The following is a 21,572-nucleotide window of genomic DNA, read 5'->3' on the forward strand; positions in this document are numbered from 1 at the left end:
TTATTAGTCAATCTGTTAATTGATATATTTGCAGGTGTCACGGAATAGAAGTTCCTTCATAATATAAGTTCCAAATGGAAACAATATTCTGGAATATTATTTCCATTGGAATAAATATTACAGTAAATGTTCCTAACGGAATAAATGGTATAGAATATTTGTTCCAACAGGAACAAATATTATGACATTGTTTATAACAAAGTTTCCAGTGGAACTTCTGTTAGGCGGAACAAATATACGTTGACACCTGGTACGGGTTACTTTAAAAAAAACAACAAACAAAAAAACACTCAATTTTATATTTTTCATAAATGTTTTCTGGGTTAGTTTGAAAGTTAAACATTTTTTTATATCATTATTACCCTCAGGATTCAAGAATATTAAGGATTGATTGAACAAAAAGCAATTATTTGAATTATTTTGAATAATTGATATTTGTTAGGAATGTGAAATTGAAAATTACCATATTTGGTCATAAAAAGATATCAAGAGTTATAAATGATGATATATATTAATTGTTTATGAACTTTTAAACAATGTATCATTTTTCTGATGAGAATAATAATTACTAATTAATGAATTATAATTACTAATAAATGAATTCATTAATACTGAATTGAAAGAATACTCTTTTCAACTAATTCAATAAATATTTGTAATACTGAACATTAGTTCATTATTTTTTTCTGTTGATATTTTCCAGAATTTCACAAATAATTTTTTTCTTATAACCATCATTCCTAATTTTTCGTTTTCTTTGAAAACTGTAAATAAAATTTGAAACATTTGTTTGCACATTAAGATTTTCATTTCAGTAAAAAAATATGAAACATATTAACAGCTATCTTTGTTCACAATGCATATGCATTTCACTTTATGAAGAACATATTTCAAGAAGTAATCTGCAAGGCATCTGCCTATTCAAGCACTACAACTCTAATGATTTTTATCCAAATGATTAGGACAAAAGGGGGATTTCAACTTCTCTCTTTGGCATACTCCATGCAGAAGTTTTAAATCATTATTTATAATTACTATGAAACTTTTTATTGGCTACATCAAAAGGATGAATGTGCTGTAATCACCAAATACATATTTGGACAAACTGAAAGAAATAAAAGTAAAACTGATTAAGATACAACAGTATTTTAATGATTACATACAATGACTTATAGCATGTGATTTACTCACAGAATGTTTTCAGGTTCATTTTGTTCATTTACATCCTGGCAATTTTCATTATTGTTTGATCCTAAAGTACTGCTGACTGTGCGCATTGTGTGATATGATTCCAGTCCATTGTCATTCTCATATGATCCCCTGCTCCCTGTCTGCATCGTTTGGTAACGTGATGATGGCAGACATTTTGATGAATAAAGCGATAGACTTGCACTACGTGTTTTGCGACATAAAAACAGCAGTTTCATTTCTTTTCTGAATCTCTGTCCACTTACACAATAAAGGAAAAAATTAATTGCATGATTTGTATAGATGCACAAGTCAGCAATGCGACTTATTAGAGTGTACAGTGCAATCTCTTGAAAATCATATGTGTTATACTTAAGGAACTTGAAAACTTCATTCCTTATACAGAATAGAACTGCTTTTGGAGCAGTCATTATAATGAAAGTAAAAGTGACTGACAACAACATTGCTGTCATTCTGTGGTTTATAGATGTGCGATTCTGTGATGCAGATTTATGTGAAGTAGGGTTGCCATGGAGAGTTTTCTGTCTTCTGTGGGCCTTTCTGAACGAACAAATAATTAACACATTAAATGTAATTAATATTACAAATGGTAGAAATGAATAAAAAACAGCATCAATCCAAGGCATCACATCTTTGTGAAAGATTGAATAGCCTTCTTCTGGCACACAGTTTCCATTTTGGTTTATTTTCACTGACCAAGTAAACTGACAATTGAGCAGCAAAACACAAATCAGAATAATTAGACATGCCACTTTTGTTTTTCTAATGCTTCCAACTGTCAAAAATTTTAGTGGGTACCGAATTGCAAAAAATCTTTCTGTAGTCATAGCAACAATAATCCATACCGAATAGTGAAATGAAGAATAACTTAGATAATAAAATGCCCGACATGCTGCTGTATTGATGTTCCAGGCATCTTCCCCGTACATAAGGAAAACCCACTTCCTAAGACAGTCTACATAGAGAATGGTAGTGTCAGAGATGGCCAGTATTGCCATGTAAAAGCATGTTGGAGTTATAATCATGGTTCTCCTTATCATGATTAGAAAACTTAAAACATTCCCAATTGTTCCTAGTCCTATTATAATGGGAAACACATAAGTTCCAAGATTTACTGCCCAGACATATTCTGAATACGCCATAAGGAGCTCAGGCAATGTTGGTCTTCTTGGTGGGTCCATTCCTCCTCCGATCTGAGGAATGGATGTTGTCATGGTGATGTTGTCAGTTATATTTTCCCTAAACATGGTTGTTTCACTCATGATTAAAATGTTCATTAAACTTTATATGCAAAAAAGTTCTTACCAGTTAGGAAAGTAATTGTATCTTATATTTTTTCCAAATTCTATATTTCTATCTCGAAGTAACATTCGATTATTTTCATTAGTTTTATACATTTCTCACAAAATGTTTTAGAATAATGTACTTTTCCTCTCTGTATAAAATGATTTTACGTTTTTACAAACATAGCTTTGATTTTTTCCTTATATATGAGTCTGTCAATCATTATACGTCACGCTGATTAATAAGTTTTACGCATGTAGAAATGATAATACCCAGTAATATCCAATCCAATACCTTAATGTGAAATTTTCATCAATGATTTCAATTGTTGAAGTATCATCATTAAGTATCATCATTGTCATTGAATTTGGACTGAGAGTCTCCAGTACGCTCTGATTATAGCACTGTTAATGATATAATGATATTATACTGATCTAAAAATCTCAAATCAATTGCAATTGTTTGCACCTGTCCTAAGTCAGGAATCTGATGTTCAGTAGTTGTCGTTTGTTGATGTGGTTCATAAGTGTTTCTCGTTTCTCTACTTTTTTTACATAGATTAGACCGTTGGTTTTCCCGTTTGAATGGTTTTACACTAGTAATTTTTGGGGCCCTTTATAGCTTGCTGTTCAGTTTGAGCCAATGCTCCGTGTTGAAGACAGTACTTTGACCTATAATGGTTTACTTTTATAAATTTTGACTTGGATGGAGAGTTGTCTCATTGGCACTCATACCACATCTTCTTATATCTACATATATAACCTGGACCACCATGGTTCACTCATTGTTTTTTGATAGTATTCATGTTGACCAAACTGAATCTTTCTTTGCAGTGCTTTTTATTAAATTATTTATTTTGTAAAAATATTTCCTTTCTCCATTTGAACTGTACACGTATACCTAACAACAAAATTATTTTCATTTACCAGTACCTGTGTTTAAAGTAATTGCAAATGGCTGATATTTTTGTTCAAGCATATTGTTTTTGTCGAGCCTGCGACTTTTGTCGCAGAAAGCTCGACATAGGGATAGTGATCCGGCGGCGTTAGCTAACTTCTTAAAAGCTTTATATTTTAGAAGGTAGAAGACCTGGATGCTTCATACTTTGTATATGGATGCCTCATGTTACGAAGTTTCCGTCAGTCACATGTCCAATGTCCTTGACCTCATTTTCATGGTTCAGTGACTACTTGAAAAAGAAGTTAACATTTTTTGTAATGTTAAATTCTCTCTTATTATAACATTAGGATAACTATATTTGGTATGTGCGTACCTTGCAAGGTCCTCATGCCCGTCAGACAGTTTTCACTTGACCTCGACCTCATTTCATGGATCAGTGAACAAGGTTAAGTTTTGGTGGTCAAGTCCATATCTCAGATACTCTAAGCAATAGGTCTAGTATATTCGGTGTATGGAAGGACTGTAAGGTGTACATGTCCAACTGGCAGGTGTCATCTGACCTTGACCTCATTTTCATGGTTCAGTGGTTATAGTTAAGTTTTAGTGTTTTGGTCTGTTTTTCTTATACTGTATGCAATAGGTCTACTATATTTGGTGTATGGAATGATTGTAAGGTGTACATGTCTAGCTGGCAGGTGTCATCTGACCCTGACCTTGACCTCGTTTTCATGGTTCAGTGGTCAAAGTTAAGTTTTTGAGTTTTGGTCTTTTTTTCTAATACTATATGCAATAGGTCAACTATATTTGGTGTATGGAAATATTTTATGATCTATATGTCAGTCGCGCAGGTTTTATATGACCTTGACCTCATTTTCACGGTTCATTGCTCAGTGTTAAGTTTTTGTGTTTTGGTCTGTTTTTCTTAAACTATAAGCAATAGGTCAACTATATTTGTTATATGGAAGAATTGTTAACTGTACATGTCTGCCTGGCATGGTTCATCTGACCTTGACCTCATTTTCATGGTTCATTGGTCAGTGTTTAGTTTTCTTGGTTAATGTTAAGTTTATGTGACAGTTGTAATAAATCTTTATATTTAGGACTATCAACATTATATCAATGATTAGTAAAGAAGGCGAGACATTTCAGCGTGTGCACTCTTGTTCTTAGATTGTTTAACATTTCACATCGGTATAACATGTTACTTTAATTATTCTTCCCTTAGTTTATTTATTTTGTATTTACATTGTGTCATAGATCAAATCTATTTGTTCAGTGTATGTTCACTGGTGTTAATATGTCTTTTGATTGAGTTAAGCCATTTCAATTGATATTTTATAGTGTGTCTTTCCACATACCACTCATACCACATCTTCTTATATCTATTTTATTTTAGTGTTATTTAATTTTGACAATTGTGTGATGTCTTCCCTTTTCTTTGACTTATGATTTTCACAGCTTCTTGGTAAAATGTTTTGTTATCAAAATTAAGTTAGCTGCTTTAGAGGATGTAGCAATGCACTGTTGTACATTTCATTTAAGTTGTATTTATTAGTCAATCTGTTAATTGATATATTTGCAGGTACGGGTTACTTTAAAAAAAGCAACAAACAAAAAAACACTCAATTTTATATTTTTCATAAATGTTTTCTGGGTTAGTTTGAAAGTTATACATTTTTTATATCATTATTACCCTCAGGATTCAAGAATATTAAGGATTGATTGCACAAAAAGCAATTATTTGATTTATACAAAATTCTCAGAAAAGGTCCTGAATATGTTTAATTGTCATTTGTTCCATGTTTGCATTGTGTTCTGATTCTTTGTAAATATTTTTAGGGTAAATTAATTTATGTTTGATGTGATGTTGTACTAATCTTATTTTAATTGTCTGTTGTTTATACTGTATCTTTTCTTTGGTAAGTGTTAGTCTGTTATGTAATAGGGAAATGTGTGTTAACACCTGAGTAAACATCCAACCTGATACCTTCTTGCAAATTTCTTTGACCTGACAATTTAACCATCCTGATGTAACTTTCTGCCCTATATTTCGACTTTTGCTAATAAATGTGTCAGTGAACAAAATCCTCAAAGTCACACATAATGAGTTCATAGTAATTTAAATAATTTAATTACCCCTGATTTCTTTCAGAACTCACCATTTGAACTCATGATATGTAAAATTAAGGATTTTGTGCTCACATCAACATTATTATCAACCTAAATTTTTCCTGTTATAACCTATCTTGTAAATAAACTCCTGGGAAATATTGTGTAGCAATGCCAGTGGCATCCATGTTTGAATTAAACATAAATCATAATTGAATTAAAACTTTTATTTTATATATACATCACTAATTTAGCCCTTGGGGAATCTACTCAGCTAAAAATTTTAATTTTTTGCTCCATGCCTAAACCAAGAGCCTAGCTATGTGCATACTGAAAAGTAGCAAAGTATAGACCCCTGGCTTGACATCACACCAATCCAATTGGAACGATGGTTCAAAATAAATGTGTGAGGCTATCAGGAAGCCTATGAGGCTATCATGCCTAGAGGCTATCATGCCTATGAGGCTATGAGGAAGCCTATAATGAGGCAATGAGGAAGCCTATAAGGAGGCTATGAGGAAGCCTATAAGGAGGCTATGAGGAAGCTTAGTAGTGTTGATGTTGAATTGGTGTTGGAATGAATTTGTATGAAATTTGACAGTTTATCCCCAGAAATTCTTGGGGGATGAGTGAAATTTTTGAAACAACCAGTGATAAAATTTCATAAATGAAATCTATAAATCTGCTATAAACTGTGCTGAGATTGATTCCCCTGTCATGGCAATATTGAAGGTGAAAGGAGGGGTCAGTGGGTGGCAAGTTTTTAGCTAAAACACTATTAGAGCCAAGATTAGTCTAATAACTGCTTAATCTGCATTTAGATAAATGGATACTCAAGGCAGCATACACAGGTTTTTAATACACAACTTCTTAATGGGATGCTCCTAAGTGGGAGGAGTTAAAACTGCACCCAGGTTAATGTATACAGAACAAAGGACAAAGGAAGCCAAATGCCACAAGTGGTCACTAATTAACAAGACATGTATATTTGTATTGGAACTGATGTAATTAAACCTCCTGCTAAGAACATGTGATAAACTTCACATCTAACTGATTGAGATATGATAATAAATCTGTTTCATCTCAACAGTAAAGAAAACACACATCCTGGGAAAATCCTAAAATAATGACTACTGAGTGTAATGAAAATCAAACTATGTATAAACATAGATATAATAGCCATAGATAAAGTACTCAGAATATATCACACTGAGCCCCATGTAGTTTCCTTTGAAATATCAAACGCACGGCACGGCGCGAAGTGGCCTGTGATGTAGATGATATCTGCCGACATCCTCCCAATAGACTAATTTCTTATCATAATTATATTTAAATTATCGGGCACGCGTCTTATCAGCTGATAATTAATATGCGTTACCTGTCTCAAGTAAAAATATGCCGTGAGGCGGTAGCAATGATAAGCGTCTGGTTGTAAAAATTGTTCTGATTGTAATTTATTTGGAGAAAATCGGTCAACAAATAAAAAGGTTATGCTGTTGTTGAAATAATAAAATAGAGAAATTATGGAAAATGGACTTAACAGGCACGTAAAATTAAATTGCCATAGCACTTGCATTGGTTGCACTCGGGAAATAAGACCTGTATGATTGACAAGAGGAGACATATCAACTACTGATGGTATACGTGGTTAAGAGGTCGAACCTGGTCGAATTTTTCTATGGCGAGTTAAAGACAATTCTTTTTTATCGAGATTCAAAACAGTATAAACACATTTTAGACCAGAAAAACGAAATTATTATATTTTAGAACACAAAAAAAGTGTTGAAACTTTCTGTCGTAACGGTAACACGAAGTTTTTGAAAAATAAAGAGAAAAAAATGAATACATTATAAATTTTAAAACGCCGTTTGGTGAAGAAAACGTAAGTGGTGGACATACTGAATACATTAAATAATTGGGAAATAGCACAATTATCATGTCTCTGATTTTTTTCTTTTATATATATAATACTTTTCCGCTTACATTTTTTGTTGTTGCTTGTTTTGCAATTAAATAGCGGATGGTTTAATCTGATTGTCGATTTCATTTTTGAAGTAAACAATATATATCCTTCAAAGAATTGTGTTAGGGGTGTTATTCGTACTAGAAATACGGCTATATAACCCTCCGTAAGTCTGCCCGTTTAGTTGTCAACGTACTTTTTGTGTACTTTATTTTTATAACTTCTTTGGTTTGGTATGAAACTAGTTGTGTATTTTCTATTACTGTGATTTATTATATGATCGTTGATTTCACAACGTTCGGTGGAAAATATTTGATGAATATTCAGGACTTATAAGAACAATGTAATTATACATCGATCACCTTGACTTGTATTTTAAGCACGTATATAACATGTATAAACATTCCAAAAAAATGATGTACCGGAAGATAACGATAACTACCGAAATTGTCCGAAGAATGACATATTACTCTCCCGATTCACAATTTATTAGATATCGATAGACGGCAATTGCCAATGAAGGCTAATTAACACCAAGCGTTACATGTATATAATAAGAGGGTGATAAAATTTCGGCAAATATCATCTGCTTTTGATGTGGGTTCAGTACTTTATCTATGGCTATTATATCTATGGTATAAACATTACTTATATAACATATAAGTACCTAATTATTTTGAATAATTGATAATTGTTAGGAATGTGAAATTGAAAAACGACCATATTTTGTCATAAAAAGATATCAAGAGTTATAAATGATGATATATATTAATTGTTTATGAACTTTTAAACAATGTATCATTTTTCTGATGAGAATAATAAGTACTAATTAATGAATAGTAATTACTAATTAATGAATAATACTGAATTGAAACAATACTCTTTTCAAATAGTTCAATAAATATTTGTTATACTGAACATTAGTTCATTGTTTTTTTCTGTTGATATTTTCCAGAATTTCACAAATCATTTTTTGTCGAGCCTTCGACTTTAGTCGAAAAAGCGAGACATAGCGATCCTACATTCCGTCGGCGTTGTCGTCGGCGGCGTCCAAAAATATTCACTCTGTGGTTAAAGTTTTTGAAATTTTAATAACTTTCTTAAACTATCCTGGATTTTTACCAACCTTGGACAGAAGCTTGTTTATGATCATAAGATAGTATCCAGAAGTAAATTTTGTAAAAATAAAATTCCATTTTTTCCATATTTTACTTATAAATGGACTTAGTTTTTCTGCTGGGAATTTACATTCACTCTGTGGTTAAAGTTTTTAAAATTTTAATAACTTTCTTAAACTATCCTTGGTTTGTACCAAACTTGGACAGAAGCTTGTTTATGATCATAAGATAGTATCTAGAAGTAAATTTTGTAAAAAAATAAATCCATTTTTTCCTTATTTTACTTTTAAATGGACTTAGATTTTCTGCCAGGAAACAACATATTTACTCTGGTTAAAGTTTTTAAAATTTTAATAACTTTCTTATACTATTTTGGATTTGTACCAAACTTGGACAGAAGCTTGCTTATGATCAAAAGCTAGTATCTAGAAGGAAATTTTGTAAAAAAATAAATCCATTTTTTCCGTATTTTACTTTTAAATGGACTTAGATTTTCTGCCAGGAAACAACATATTCACCCTGTGGTTAAAGTTTTTAAAATTTTAATAACTTTCTTATACTATTTTGGATTTGAACCTAACTTTTACAGAAGCTTGTTAATGATCAAATGCTAGTATCTAGAAGGAAATTTTGTTTTCTTCCAGTTAACATTACATTCAGTCTGCAGTTAAAGTTTTTAAACATTATTAGATTCATAAACTCTCCTGGATTTTTACCAAACTTGGACAGAAGCTTCTTACAATCAGAAGATAGTATCAAGAGGAATATTTTTATTGATTTGCGACCTCATTTTTGTTGAGCCTGCGATTAACAGAAAAGTAGGCGAGACACTGGGTTCCGCGGAACCCTTACGAATTTTTTCTTATAACCATCATTCCTAATTTTTCGTTTTCTTTGAAAACTGTAAATGAAATTTGAAACATTTGTTTGCATATTAAGATTTTCATTTCAGTAAAAAAATATGAAACATATTAAACAGCTATCTTTGTTCACAATGCATATGCATTTCTCTTTATGAAGAACATATTTCAAGAAGTAATCTGCAAGGCTAAGATGCCTATTCAAGCACTACAACTCTAATGATTTTTATCCAAATGATTAGCACAAAAGGGGGATTTTTCATCAACTTCTCTCTTTGGCATACTCCATGCAGAAGTTTTAAATCATTATTTATAATTACTATGAAACTTTTTATTGGCTACATCAAAAGGATGAATGTGCTGTAATCACCATATACATATTTGGACAAACTGAAAGAAATAAAAGTAAAACTGATTAAGATACAACAGTATTTTAATGATAACATACAATGGCTTATAGCATGTGATTTACTCACAGAATGTTTTCAGGTTCATTTTGTTCATTAACATCCTGGCAATTTTCATTATTGTTTGATCCTAAAGTACTGCTGACTGTGCGCATTGTGTGATATGATTCCAGTCCATTGTCATTCTCATATGATCCCCTGCTCCCTGTCTGCATCGTTTGGTAACGTGATGATGGCAGACATTTTGATGAATAAAGCGATAGACTTGCACTACGTGATTTGCGACATAAAAACAGCAGTTTCATTTCTTTTCTGAATCTCTGTCCACTTACACAATAAAGGAAAAAATTAATTGCATGATTTGTATAGATGCACAAGTCAGCAATGCGACTTATTAGCGTGTACAGTGCAATCTCTTGAAAATCATACGTGTTATACTTAAGGAACTTGAAAACTTCATTCCTTATACAGAGTAGAACTGTTTTAGGAGCAGTCATTATAATGAAAGTAAAAGTGACTGACAACAACATTGCTGTCATTCTGTGGTTTATAGATGTGCGATTCTGTGATGCAGATTTATGTGAAGTAGGGTTGCCATGGAGAGTTTTCTGTCTTCTGTGGGCCTTTCTGAACGAACAAATAATTAACACATTAAATGTAATTAATATTACAAATGGTAGAAATGAATAAAAAACAGCATCAATCCAAGGCATCACATCTTTGAGAAAGATTGAATAGCCTTCTTCTGGCACACAGTTTCCATTTTGGTTTTTTTTCACTGACCAAGTAAAATGACAATTGAGCAGCAAAACACAAATCAGAATAATTAGACATGCCACTTTTGTTTTTCTAATGCTTCCAACTGTCAAAAATTTTAGTGGGTACCGAATTGCAAAAAATCTTTCTGTAGTCATAGCAACAATAATCCATACCGAATAGTGAAATGAAGAATAACTTAGATAATAAAATGCCCGACACGCTGCTGTATTGATGTTCCAGGCATCTTCCCCGTACATAAGGAAAACCCACTTCCTAAGACAGTCTACGTAGAGAATGGTAGTGTCAGAGATGGCTAGTACTGCCATGTAAAAGCATGTTGGAGTTATAATCATGGTTCTCCTTATCATGATTAGAAAACTTAAAACATTCCCAATTGTTCCTAGTCCTATTATAATGGGAAACACATAAGTTCCAAGATTTACTGCCCAGACATATTCTGAATACGCCATAAGGAGCTCAGGCAATGTTGGTCTTCTTGGTGGGTCCATTCCTCCTCCGATCTGAGGAATGGATGTTGTCATGGTGATGTTGTCAGTTATATTTTCCCTAAACATGGTTGTTTCACTCATGATTAAAATGTTCATTAAACTTTATATGCAAAAAAGTTCTTACCAGTTAGGAAAGTAATTGTATCTTATATTTTTTCCAAATTCTATATTTCTATCTCGAAGTAACATTTGATTATTTTCATTAGTTTTATACATTTCTCACAAAATGTTTTAGAATAATGTACTTTTCCTCTCTGTATAAAATGATTTTATGTTTTTACAAACATAGCTTTGATTTTTTCCTTATATATGAGTCTGTCAATCATTATACGTCACGCTGATTAATAAGTTTTACGCATGTAGAAATGATAATACCCAGTAATATCCAATCCAATATCTTAATGTGACATTTTCATCAATGATTTCAATTGTTGAAGTATCGTCATTGTCATTGAATTTGGACTGAGAGTCTCCAGTACGCTCTGATTATAGCACTGTTAATGATATAATGATACTATACTGTTCTAAAAATCTCAAATCAGTGACCAGCTCTCACATTTATTTTTCAATAATAGTTCTATTTGTTGATTGACCAAAACAAACATGTAACCATTAGGTGGCTTTTTGATATGTTCATTTCTGTACTATGTGTGGTTAAAGATACTATTTAAATGTAATCCTCGGTTATAATATTCTTAATATACTTCAGGAAAAATAAGTGAATTGACAAATGGTAAATAGAAAAGTGTCAGTATTTTTGTAAATTTATTGGTTTTTGACATGATTTTGGACAATAAAATGATATTTGAGAGCCCTCTTCATAAATTATAAACTATTATAAACAGATGTCATGGTAACTTTTTTTCCCATTATCTTGTAACATAGTTTTGTGGAAAAGGTTGAAGTAGTCACAGATTGTTTTTCTTTCAGAATCTTCTTATTTAATAGTAAAAGTAAGATGTGCAACCGAGGGTGTTTCAAATGCTGTTTACCAATATATGACACATTTTTTCTTCTTCAAATTTTGCACTTTTTTCTGCTATGAAACCATATAATTTAAGAAAAAAAGAAGTATTAATTTTTGAACTGTTTCAAAACTTTAGTGTTTTTGCTTTTGTATTTGAAATTCTTATCCCCATTGGTTGCAGCTTTAAGAAGCAATATATAAATAAGAATTTAAAAAAAACATCTAGTTTCCAGTGTTTTATAAACCCTCTCTCCCATCCCCAAATAATCTTACAAGCACATGAAATAAAGGAAATGATGTTATCTGCCCTTGGTATGTCCTATTACTTTTAAAGAGAGAGCTAGTCCATATTATTTTTCACTACTTCATATTGGCATGGATACTACTAGATACTTGATAAAGTCATTGTATTAGATATCTATGTCTTCTTAGTTTCCATACGACATCAAAAGATTTTAATATATGTATATTAATGGATTGAAAAGGTATAACAAATTCTGGGTGTGAATTCAAATTAAAGGAGATGGTAAAAAGCCACTTTTTTTACCCCTTGAATTCGATAATAAAAAGTTTCTCAAATGATGGTCAAATGTTCACAAGTGATTAGTGAATCAGACATTAGTCTGTTTTGTCCAAAAATTAGGTGAAAAATGGTCATTTTAGCTCAAATATGTCAATTTTAACAACATGTTTATGACATCACAAGTGACCTTTCTGCATTACTGTGTCCAGATTTTATTAATCTGTTCATTTATCAATACAATTAACATGATGATTAATTTTGAAATGCTTTTAGTAATTATATTTTTTTAGAATTTCATGGGCCAAATAATACCCTCTCTTTGCTAATTCAAATTTAATTTTTTTGTTAAAGTTTGTTGCGAGACCCTCATGGGTAGTCAAGGTTGTTGACCACCCCTGTAGTAGTTGTAAAGAATTAAATCTGTATTAACAAATCAATTATTTTTATTATAACTAATTTTGTCAATCATTATCTTTAATTGGTGAAATTTGTAAGTTCAGATTATATTATCCTTATTAATTTCGGAAAATTTATTATAACGAATTAAACAAATTGTCATAATGAATAAAATCAGTAACAACATATTCCAATATTTGTAAAAGAAAAAGATCAATTTTATTTCTAATATTTTCTCAATGGGATTCTGAAGTTATAATTGTATACAATAATTAAATGATTTTTGTAACAAGATCCTAACATTTCATCAAAGGATATTTTACTTTTTCTTGCTATTTTGGACTTTTTTTTAATGGGATGAAAATATGTGTCCAACAACATCAAAACCAACTGTAAAGATCATTACAACAAATGGATGAATAAAAAAAATTTAAATTGTTGAATACAATAATCAGGAAAAATTTCTGAGGACAAATATCTCAATAAGTTTTCTTACATTGATAACATGTAAAGATAAGTAGATGTGATATGATTGTCATGAGACAACTCTCCACCAAAGACCTAATGAAATAGAAGTCGACAACTATAGGTCGCCGTACAGCCTTCAACATTGAGCAAAACCATACAAATTCATGAAGAATCAGTACAAACATGTCCAATACTATTTAAAGCAATATTGCATAACCTTATAATAAATACTTTATAGATGCTGGCCTTAGTTAAATTATTTGAGTAACCATACATATAAAAGTAAGGAGATGTTGTGATTGCCTATGAGTAAACTATCCACTAAAGACCAAATGACAACAACAGGTTTCCAAATAACCTGAGCTGAAAATCACTTTCAGATTTAAAATTTTACATATTGTACATGTCCATGCAAATTTACTAACAAACTTATAGACATTACAAATATTTTTATATTGCTTTTTGTGTATTTCAAGAAGACTATGAATATTTAATGTTTATGTTTATGTAGTTTTGCAACTGAATTGATTCATTCCATTTAACCAGTTTATTTAGGATGAATTTCCAAAAGTTTCAATGTTACAGATGAAAAATGACAAAGCAATATGCTCCTTTTACCCAAGATAAAAACTAAAAGTCCAGACAGTTTATATTGCATGATTTTGTCAATATTCCAACTTTTGAAGTCCCTATATAGAATAGCCATTGATGTCATTATATAAGATTTTTGTCAGAGGTGGCAGCTAATTTTCGTTGGTTTAGATGAGATGCTATTTATGAAGTCTCGTCAATGACGTCTGTGGTATGTTATCTCTGAAAACATAACATAATTATCAATCTTTACAAAAATATAATAATTGTCTTTGCCTGACAAACCAACTTTAACTGCCTTATTTGTTTGTTGAACTGAAAAAAAATCTGCCTACCTTCATAAATATAGCTTTGTCAATCAGTAAATTTGTCAGTCAGAGTTATTAAAAATAATTATTGTAATTGATGTACACAATGTGACTTCATTAAATGTTCTTCCTAGGGATAGAGAAAGCAAATTAATGGAAAAGACAAGGTTAGAATATTTGTAGGGATAATTTTTTATTATCTAGGGACATTTCATATTAAGGAATTGCAAATATTTTTATTAATAGTATGAAGACATGCAGAGTGTCTTTTCTGGAAGATGAGGTGTGGTATTAGAGTGTTTGTCAGTTGTTACAGGGGTTTTGTATTTATTATGAATAAAAAAAGGTGTGGGGGTGTATGTCACTGAGACAGCAACCCAAGGACACAAATAATCAAAAGATGTCAAGAGGGCAGCATACAGTCTTCAACAATAGACAGTTCATTTATATAATTCTAGGAAAAATGGCAGTAGTCGTTTGTTAGTTTAATACATACACAGGAATAACAGACGTACAAACAACTGATGGTCCAGATTGCCTCACACAGTACAGGCACTAAATGTGGCAAGGTTAAATCAATTAGATCTGTGTGTGCAAACACACCTCACCCTTGCCTATCTAGACAAATATATATGTCAAAAGACTGAAGCATCCAAAAAAGAATGTTGCAGTGCAACAACTAAACTTGAACAGCACATAATTTGGAAAGCAGGATCAAAATGTGCTCTCTGCTACAAGAAGCTAGCTTCAGTTTGCAACAGTTGCTGGTTTGAAACTGCTGTTTGGTTGGGGTTTTTTATTTGGGGTGGGGGAGGAGGAAGGGTGTTAAAAGGGGGAGGCAAGCAAAAATGTGGATGCCCTATTTTTTTTTAAGAAATAAGCATGAAGTGATCAGTTTATAAAGTAGTTCAAAAACAAATGTGTTTACCTGTGTGCAATACTTATCTCAAGTATTTGTTTTTGGATGAATAAATTAGCTATAAATGTTTAAGTAGCATTATAAAAGTGGCAACCATTTTATTCTAATTTGAAATATGGTTTTTTCAAAGCTGTAAATTTTGTAATTTTAAACCAATAAGTTAGCTGTTCTATGATAGATCCTGATTTATTTAGGTGGTTGTTTCTATTTTTGGACACTTGAATAAACATGTGAACAATAAGAATAGACGATAGTCATTTGTCATGTATTTGGTCGCGTGCAAGGCAATACAGATAGTCAGTTTTATTGTTTTATTTAGCTTTGGTTCAAAACAGGTTACTTTAAAGAAAGTGAAGGGTTATCTCCATTCTGATTAATTTAGATTAACAGTTGTTGGCCTTTATACTTAGAGCTATATTTCCATACAAAAAAAGTATATCCCACATCTCCTTTCATCCTATTAACAAAAAAACAAAGGGAAACATTTACATTAAAAATCAAAAAAGTTCTGTAACTGCTTACTTAATTGAAGGTGTGTTTGAGTAGGCAGTTTCTTAAGTTTCAAAATCCCCTAGTTTTCAACCAAGATCCCTAAGACTTCACAGAAAGATTGTACACTTGGTGAAGTTGTGCACCTGTGTATATGGAATTGTTTGAAGAATTTTTTCACATTTTCTTGAACTTGGGAACTTAGTTATTTTCCAGCAAAATTTACCACCTTCATATAATTGCAACTACATTGTAAACATTCTACTTTGATAAGTAACAAATATTGGAACCCTACTTTCATGAGACTTCAACTCATATTTAGGGAGTATTGAACACAGGTTATGCCCCTTAATCCTGTAATAAAGCTCAACTGGTGGTTTCCAGGTTAAGATGCAGTTGCAATATCATCCATAGCAACTCTTGTTTTTATGGCCCTGTGGTAGTCAATGGGGGGCATTAAGTTTTACACTTGACTGTCCTTCTGTCATTCTCAGTCCTTCAGTCCATCCCATTTTCGTTTCCACACTCTCATGAAAGTTTTCCTCATCCAAATTTTATGAAACTCATACCCCATGCTAAGAACCAAACATAGTTTGAATTTGGGCAATGAGTTACTCTACCTTTCTAGAGTTATGCCCTTTATAACTTGGAAAAATCAATTTATTTATTTCCATACTCTAACTTAAGTTTTCCTTATCCAAGTTTTATGAAACTCACACAATGCTAAGAACAAATACTCACAGACAGAGTTCGAATTTGGGCAGTCAGTCACTTACCATTCTAGAGTTATGTCCCTTTATAACTTGGAAAATTGTTAATTTTTTCGTTTCAGCACTCTAACTTAAGTTTTCCTCATCCAGATTTTATGAAACTCTTGCACAATGCTAAGAATCAAAACTTGCAGACAGAGTTCAAATTTGTGAGTGAAACACTTACCGTTCTTGAGTTATGTCCCTTTATAACTTGGAAAATTGCAAATATTTTCGTTTCCACACTTTAACTTAAGTTTGCCTCACGTAAATTTTATACCACTTCTCACAGACAGAGTTTGGGAGTATGTCATCAACCCTTCTAGGGTCATGCCCCTTTATAAATTTTCTGCATTCTAACTTAAGTTTGTCTGATCCAAATTTTATGGACAGGGTGTGTAAATTATTATTTTTAGTTTATAAACAGATTTACTAAGTATTGTGCAACAGCAAAGTATTGCACAACAGCAAGTTATCTGACCACATTTATTCTGTGTCAGAAATCTATAATGTGTCAAATATTTAATCACTATCCAAATTCAGAGCTGTATCGAGCTTGAATATTATATGTTAATACTTGCCCAAACTGTTCAGAGTTTGACCTCTGCGGTCGTATCCAGCTGCTCCAGGCGGAGCACATTTTTTAAAAATTTTACATTAAAAACAAACTGTAAGAAATGGTTATGTCTGAATACATCACCAACCAAGGAGTTAAATGGTATTATGTTTATTTATTAATTGATTCTTTTCAGTGAGAGTCTAACTTTCTTTCATTATTATGTTTGTTGCCCATTTATTTGATATCTTTACGATAATAGAATGAGCTGACAGTGTCTTGACTTATGTACAAGAATATTTTTGTTTACCTATAAAACCTTATTTCATTGTTAACCATTTGATGAAGATTGCTTAAGACAAGCCATTTGTTTCTATTAATGAAGTCCATTTAAGGTTGTGTCAGCAGTATATGATAGCAAATCAGTTCAGTACGATATGTTCAGGGTTTCATCCTACTGTATACTATTTTATTGATCATTGATACATTAAAATGGGCACTCATGGAATAGCAAATACTTACACCAAATAGCACAGTGTGAAAAAACTCTAATCGTGGCTTACGTAGAAAAGTTTCACATATGTTGTTTAGGGTTAAACAAGTCATTTGGAAAGGAAAGACAAGGAAGTGCCAATTTCCGTTGAATTTATTTCACTCAAAAAGTAAAAAATCAAGAGTTGTTAAATTGAATACAAATATTGAAGAGTCCAAGCAATACACATTAGTCTCAGATTTTGTATTTTAACATAAATTTAAAAATATGTAGACCAGAATAAAGAATTTCCTTGCAGTAATCTAGGATGTTGTTGTCTTTGTGAATCATCATAAATTTAAAAAGGTCAAAATTTTAATTAGTTCTTTAAATTGTGTTTGAAAACAGTTTTGATACAATGTTGCTAATTTACATGTTTTTATTCCTTAACCAAGACATATAATTTGTATCTAAAACAAAGAAAAAAACATAGATAAGAATGTCCTTCATAGAATTGAGAATGGAAACGAGGAATGTGTCCAAGAGACAACAACCTGACCAAAGAGCAGAAAACAGCACAATGCAACCAATGCGAGAAAGTTCCACACCCAGACAGAGGAGGACTTTAGCTGGCCCCTTAACAATAATGTATACTAGTTCATTGAAATGGACACCACCCACAACTTCGAAACATATAAATGAACTAGAATTAAACAACACACAAGACTAACAAGGGCTAGAGGTTCCTAACTTGGGACAGGCACATAAATGGGAAGGGGTTAAACATGTTTTGTGAGATCTCAACCCTCCCCTTTATACCTCTAGCCAATGTGGAATTAAAACAAACAAACAGCAATAAGCACAGTAAAACTCAGTTTAAAAGAAGTCTGAGTCAAAATTTGCCAAAATCAATCAAAATGGAGAATGAGTCATCTTTAGGCAACTAAATTTTGATTATATGTCCAGAAATATGCCAAAGCATTGTACCAAAAAAAAAAAAACAACAAAAACCTCAAAATACACACACATAACTTGCATATTGTTATAAAGTGTAGCCAGTACTTTCCAAAACAAAATAATTGTGAAAAAGGAAATATGAAATTATGAATCTTGAAAATTATTCAGTTTGAAATTCCTTACTCTGAAGTTGAGTCTGAACTATAGAAGTCAACATACATAAAACATAAAATTGAGAAGGTTCCCGACTCGAAACTGGTTGTGGAATAAATCTTGACTTAAGCTCACCTAGCTCAATGAGCCATATGAGCTATTGCCAAGACTTTATTTTCTATTTCATGAAAAACACAAAGCTAACTGAGGATTGCCTTGGCATTGTCTGTTTATTTTTGACTTACGAGTTTGAATGTCCCTTTGATATCCTTCCCCTCTCTTTTAATAATTTCGTATCAAAAATCATAAATGGAAAAGGAAAAAGCATATATCATTCACTAGAATTGAATCATGGGGTTGACATGAATTGTCAGCATGTTGTAATTGCATCTCTATTTTTTTTCACATTTATCGTATCAGCCGTTTTTTATATGTGCCTTTGTTGTAGATTTCTTACTTTTATTTATATGTATATAATTTCTGATATATTTTTATATAGAGATGGACTGGGAGTAATGAAGTTTTTTTTTCTTAAGTGATTAGTCAGGTTATTGAGTAAGTCATATTTTACATTAATGGGATAGTGAGCATCATTATTATAAAGATGTGTTGGTGATACTAGAAGATAAGTGGTAGTTTAGTTTATAGGTTTTCCAGTAGGAGTTGACATGATCAGATCTTTCATCATATCATCAACAACAAAATAGATTTAAGTATTATGTTAACATTTTTGTTTTGATATCTTTGAAAATTTTGAAAAACATTTTCATGCTGTAAGCAAAATTTGTGGATGTGTGATATGGTTTTAGGTAGTTCATAGATTTGTCATTTATCAGTAAATACATTGGTTTCTATAGATAAATGATCAATCTGCAAACTTCTCAAAATGAAAGGACAAAATTAAAGGAGTAAGTTCTATTAATAATTAATAGGCCCCAATATTGCTCCTATTTCTAACTTAGAGAATTTATAGACCTTTGTCACCATTATCATAATGAATTGTAGCTAAAACAATAGATATATAGGAAATAGGTTTCTTTGTTGAAAATTTTTAAATCAGCTTTCTTTTCATGACGTCACATTTTATAAATGACTTGAAAGACACAGGTATTGCAGTTAATACTAGTGATGCCACCTTCTGGTAAACTCATCTAGCATGTTGACTTTTTTCTTTTAGGCAAGGGGAGACTATCATGGTCCCCAGCATGTCAAGAGCAGTGCTCCCTGGAATCTCTTGACATCTGAGGATTTACATGTTGTTAACATTTTATTTCTTCCTTAATTCCCTCCTGTTTACATGGTACCTAGGCTCAGGCAGTTTTAGTGGGGAATCTACCACTGTAAGACAGACATGCTTAATCCATCTATTATATATTTACAAATGGTAAAATATTTGACTTGCTTTGAAGGTTACTGGAGTAAAATAACAATAATGACATCAAACTAAACAGTTCAATATTCTCAAATTGAGTAGTTAGATTTTTAAACATGTTATTTTTAGTGTAATTTTATATACAGGTAATTACTTTAAGTATAAAAAGTTGCTGAAAATATCTAATTTGCAGTAAATCTAAGTGAAACATTGCCTGAATTTTAATTAAGAATGAGAGATTTGAATTTGAACTTTTCTACTACTGAATGAATGTGATAGCTACCACTTCACAGAGCTGTTAATACATTGGCTTGTTTAAAAGTTAAATTGTCAGAATGTTAAATTGGGTATGTCATGTTGAGGATTCATTATGCCTTTATAAAAAAATTACTAAAATTATCAATATATCTGAAAAGTTGGATAAAGTTGAAGACTGGAGTAAAGTTTTTCCTGATAGACATGATATTAAGTCTGGAGTAAGGTTTAGCTTGAAGGACAAGGTATTAAGACTGGAATAAGGTTTTGCTTGAAGGACAAGGTATTAAGACTGGAGTAAGGTTTAGCTTGAAGGACAAGATATTAAGACTGGAGTAAGGTTTATCTTGAAGGACAAGGTATTAAGACTGGAGTAAGGTTTTGCTTGAAGGACAAGGTATTAAGACTGGAGTAAGGTTTTGTATAAAGGACAAGGTATTAAGACTGAAGTAAGGTTTAGCTTGAAGGACAAGATATTAAGACTGGAGTAAGGTTTATCTTGAAGGACAAGGTATTAAGACTGGAGTAAGGTTTTGCTTGAAGGACAAGGTATTAAGACTGGAGTAAGGTTTTGTATAAAGGACAAGGTATTAAGACTGGAGTAAAGTTTAGCTTGAAGGACAAGGTATTAAGACTGGAGTAAGGTTTTGTATAAAGGACAAGGTATTAAGACTGGAGTAAGGTTTAGCTTGAAGGACAAGGTATTAAGACTGGAGTAAGGTTTTGTATAAAGGACAAGGTATTAAGACTGGAGTAAAGTTTAGCTTGAAGGACAAGGTATTAAGACTGGAGTAAGGTTTTGTATAAAGGACAAGGTATTAAGACTGGAGTAAGGTTTAGCTTGAAGGACAAGGTATTAAGACTGGAGTAAGGTTTAGCTTGAAGTCAAGATATTAAGAATGGAGTTAAGTTTTTAGCTCACCTGGCCTGTATTTACTGTTCAAGATGGCCACCAGGATTTTTATGCCCACGCCGTAGCGGAGGGAGCATTAAGTTTTACCCTTGTCCGTCTGTACGTACGTACGTCCCAAAATTGGTTTCCGTTCTCTAACTTTAGTTTGCCTCAACCAAATGTTATGAAACTTATACACAATGCTTATTACCACAAAACACAAATCAAGTTTGAATTTTGGTGGCGTCACTTATACCGTTCTAGAGTTATGCCACTTTACAAATGGAAAATTGCTGAATTTATCGTTTCTGTTCTCTAACTTTAGTTTGCCTTTACCAAATGTTATGAAACTTATACACAATGCTTATTATCATGAAACACAGATCA

The 21,572-nt window shown here is 31.8% G+C and overlaps 2 protein-coding genes across 6 annotated transcripts in view; one reads left to right on the forward strand and one right to left on the reverse strand.

Annotated features, from left to right (window-relative positions):
- Positions 1 to 21,572, forward strand: part of LOC127732893 (GON-4-like protein) — a 179,747-nt gene that overhangs the window by 101,913 nt on the left and 56,262 nt on the right. The window lies entirely within an intron of this gene.
- Positions 1,177 to 2,669, reverse strand: LOC127732915 (probable G-protein coupled receptor 139). The gene has a single exon (XM_052242127.1). It carries the CDS (start codon positions 2,484 to 2,486, stop codon positions 1,188 to 1,190), a length of 1,299 nt encoding a protein of 432 aa, XP_052098087.1. The 5' UTR covers positions 2,487 to 2,669; the 3' UTR covers positions 1,177 to 1,187.

Source organism: Mytilus californianus, unplaced genomic scaffold (genome assembly GCF_021869535.1).
Source record: "Mytilus californianus isolate M0D057914Y unplaced genomic scaffold, xbMytCali1.0.p SCAF_3, whole genome shotgun sequence".
In the NCBI taxonomy this organism is placed as follows: Eukaryota; Metazoa; Mollusca; class Bivalvia; order Mytilida; family Mytilidae; genus Mytilus; species Mytilus californianus.

Bases quoted from the DNA above. Each gene is read 5' to 3' on its own strand.
- LOC127732915 (XM_052242127.1), bottom strand. From the start codon at position 2,486: ATGAACATTTTAATCATGAGTGAAACAACCATGTTTAGGGAAAATATA.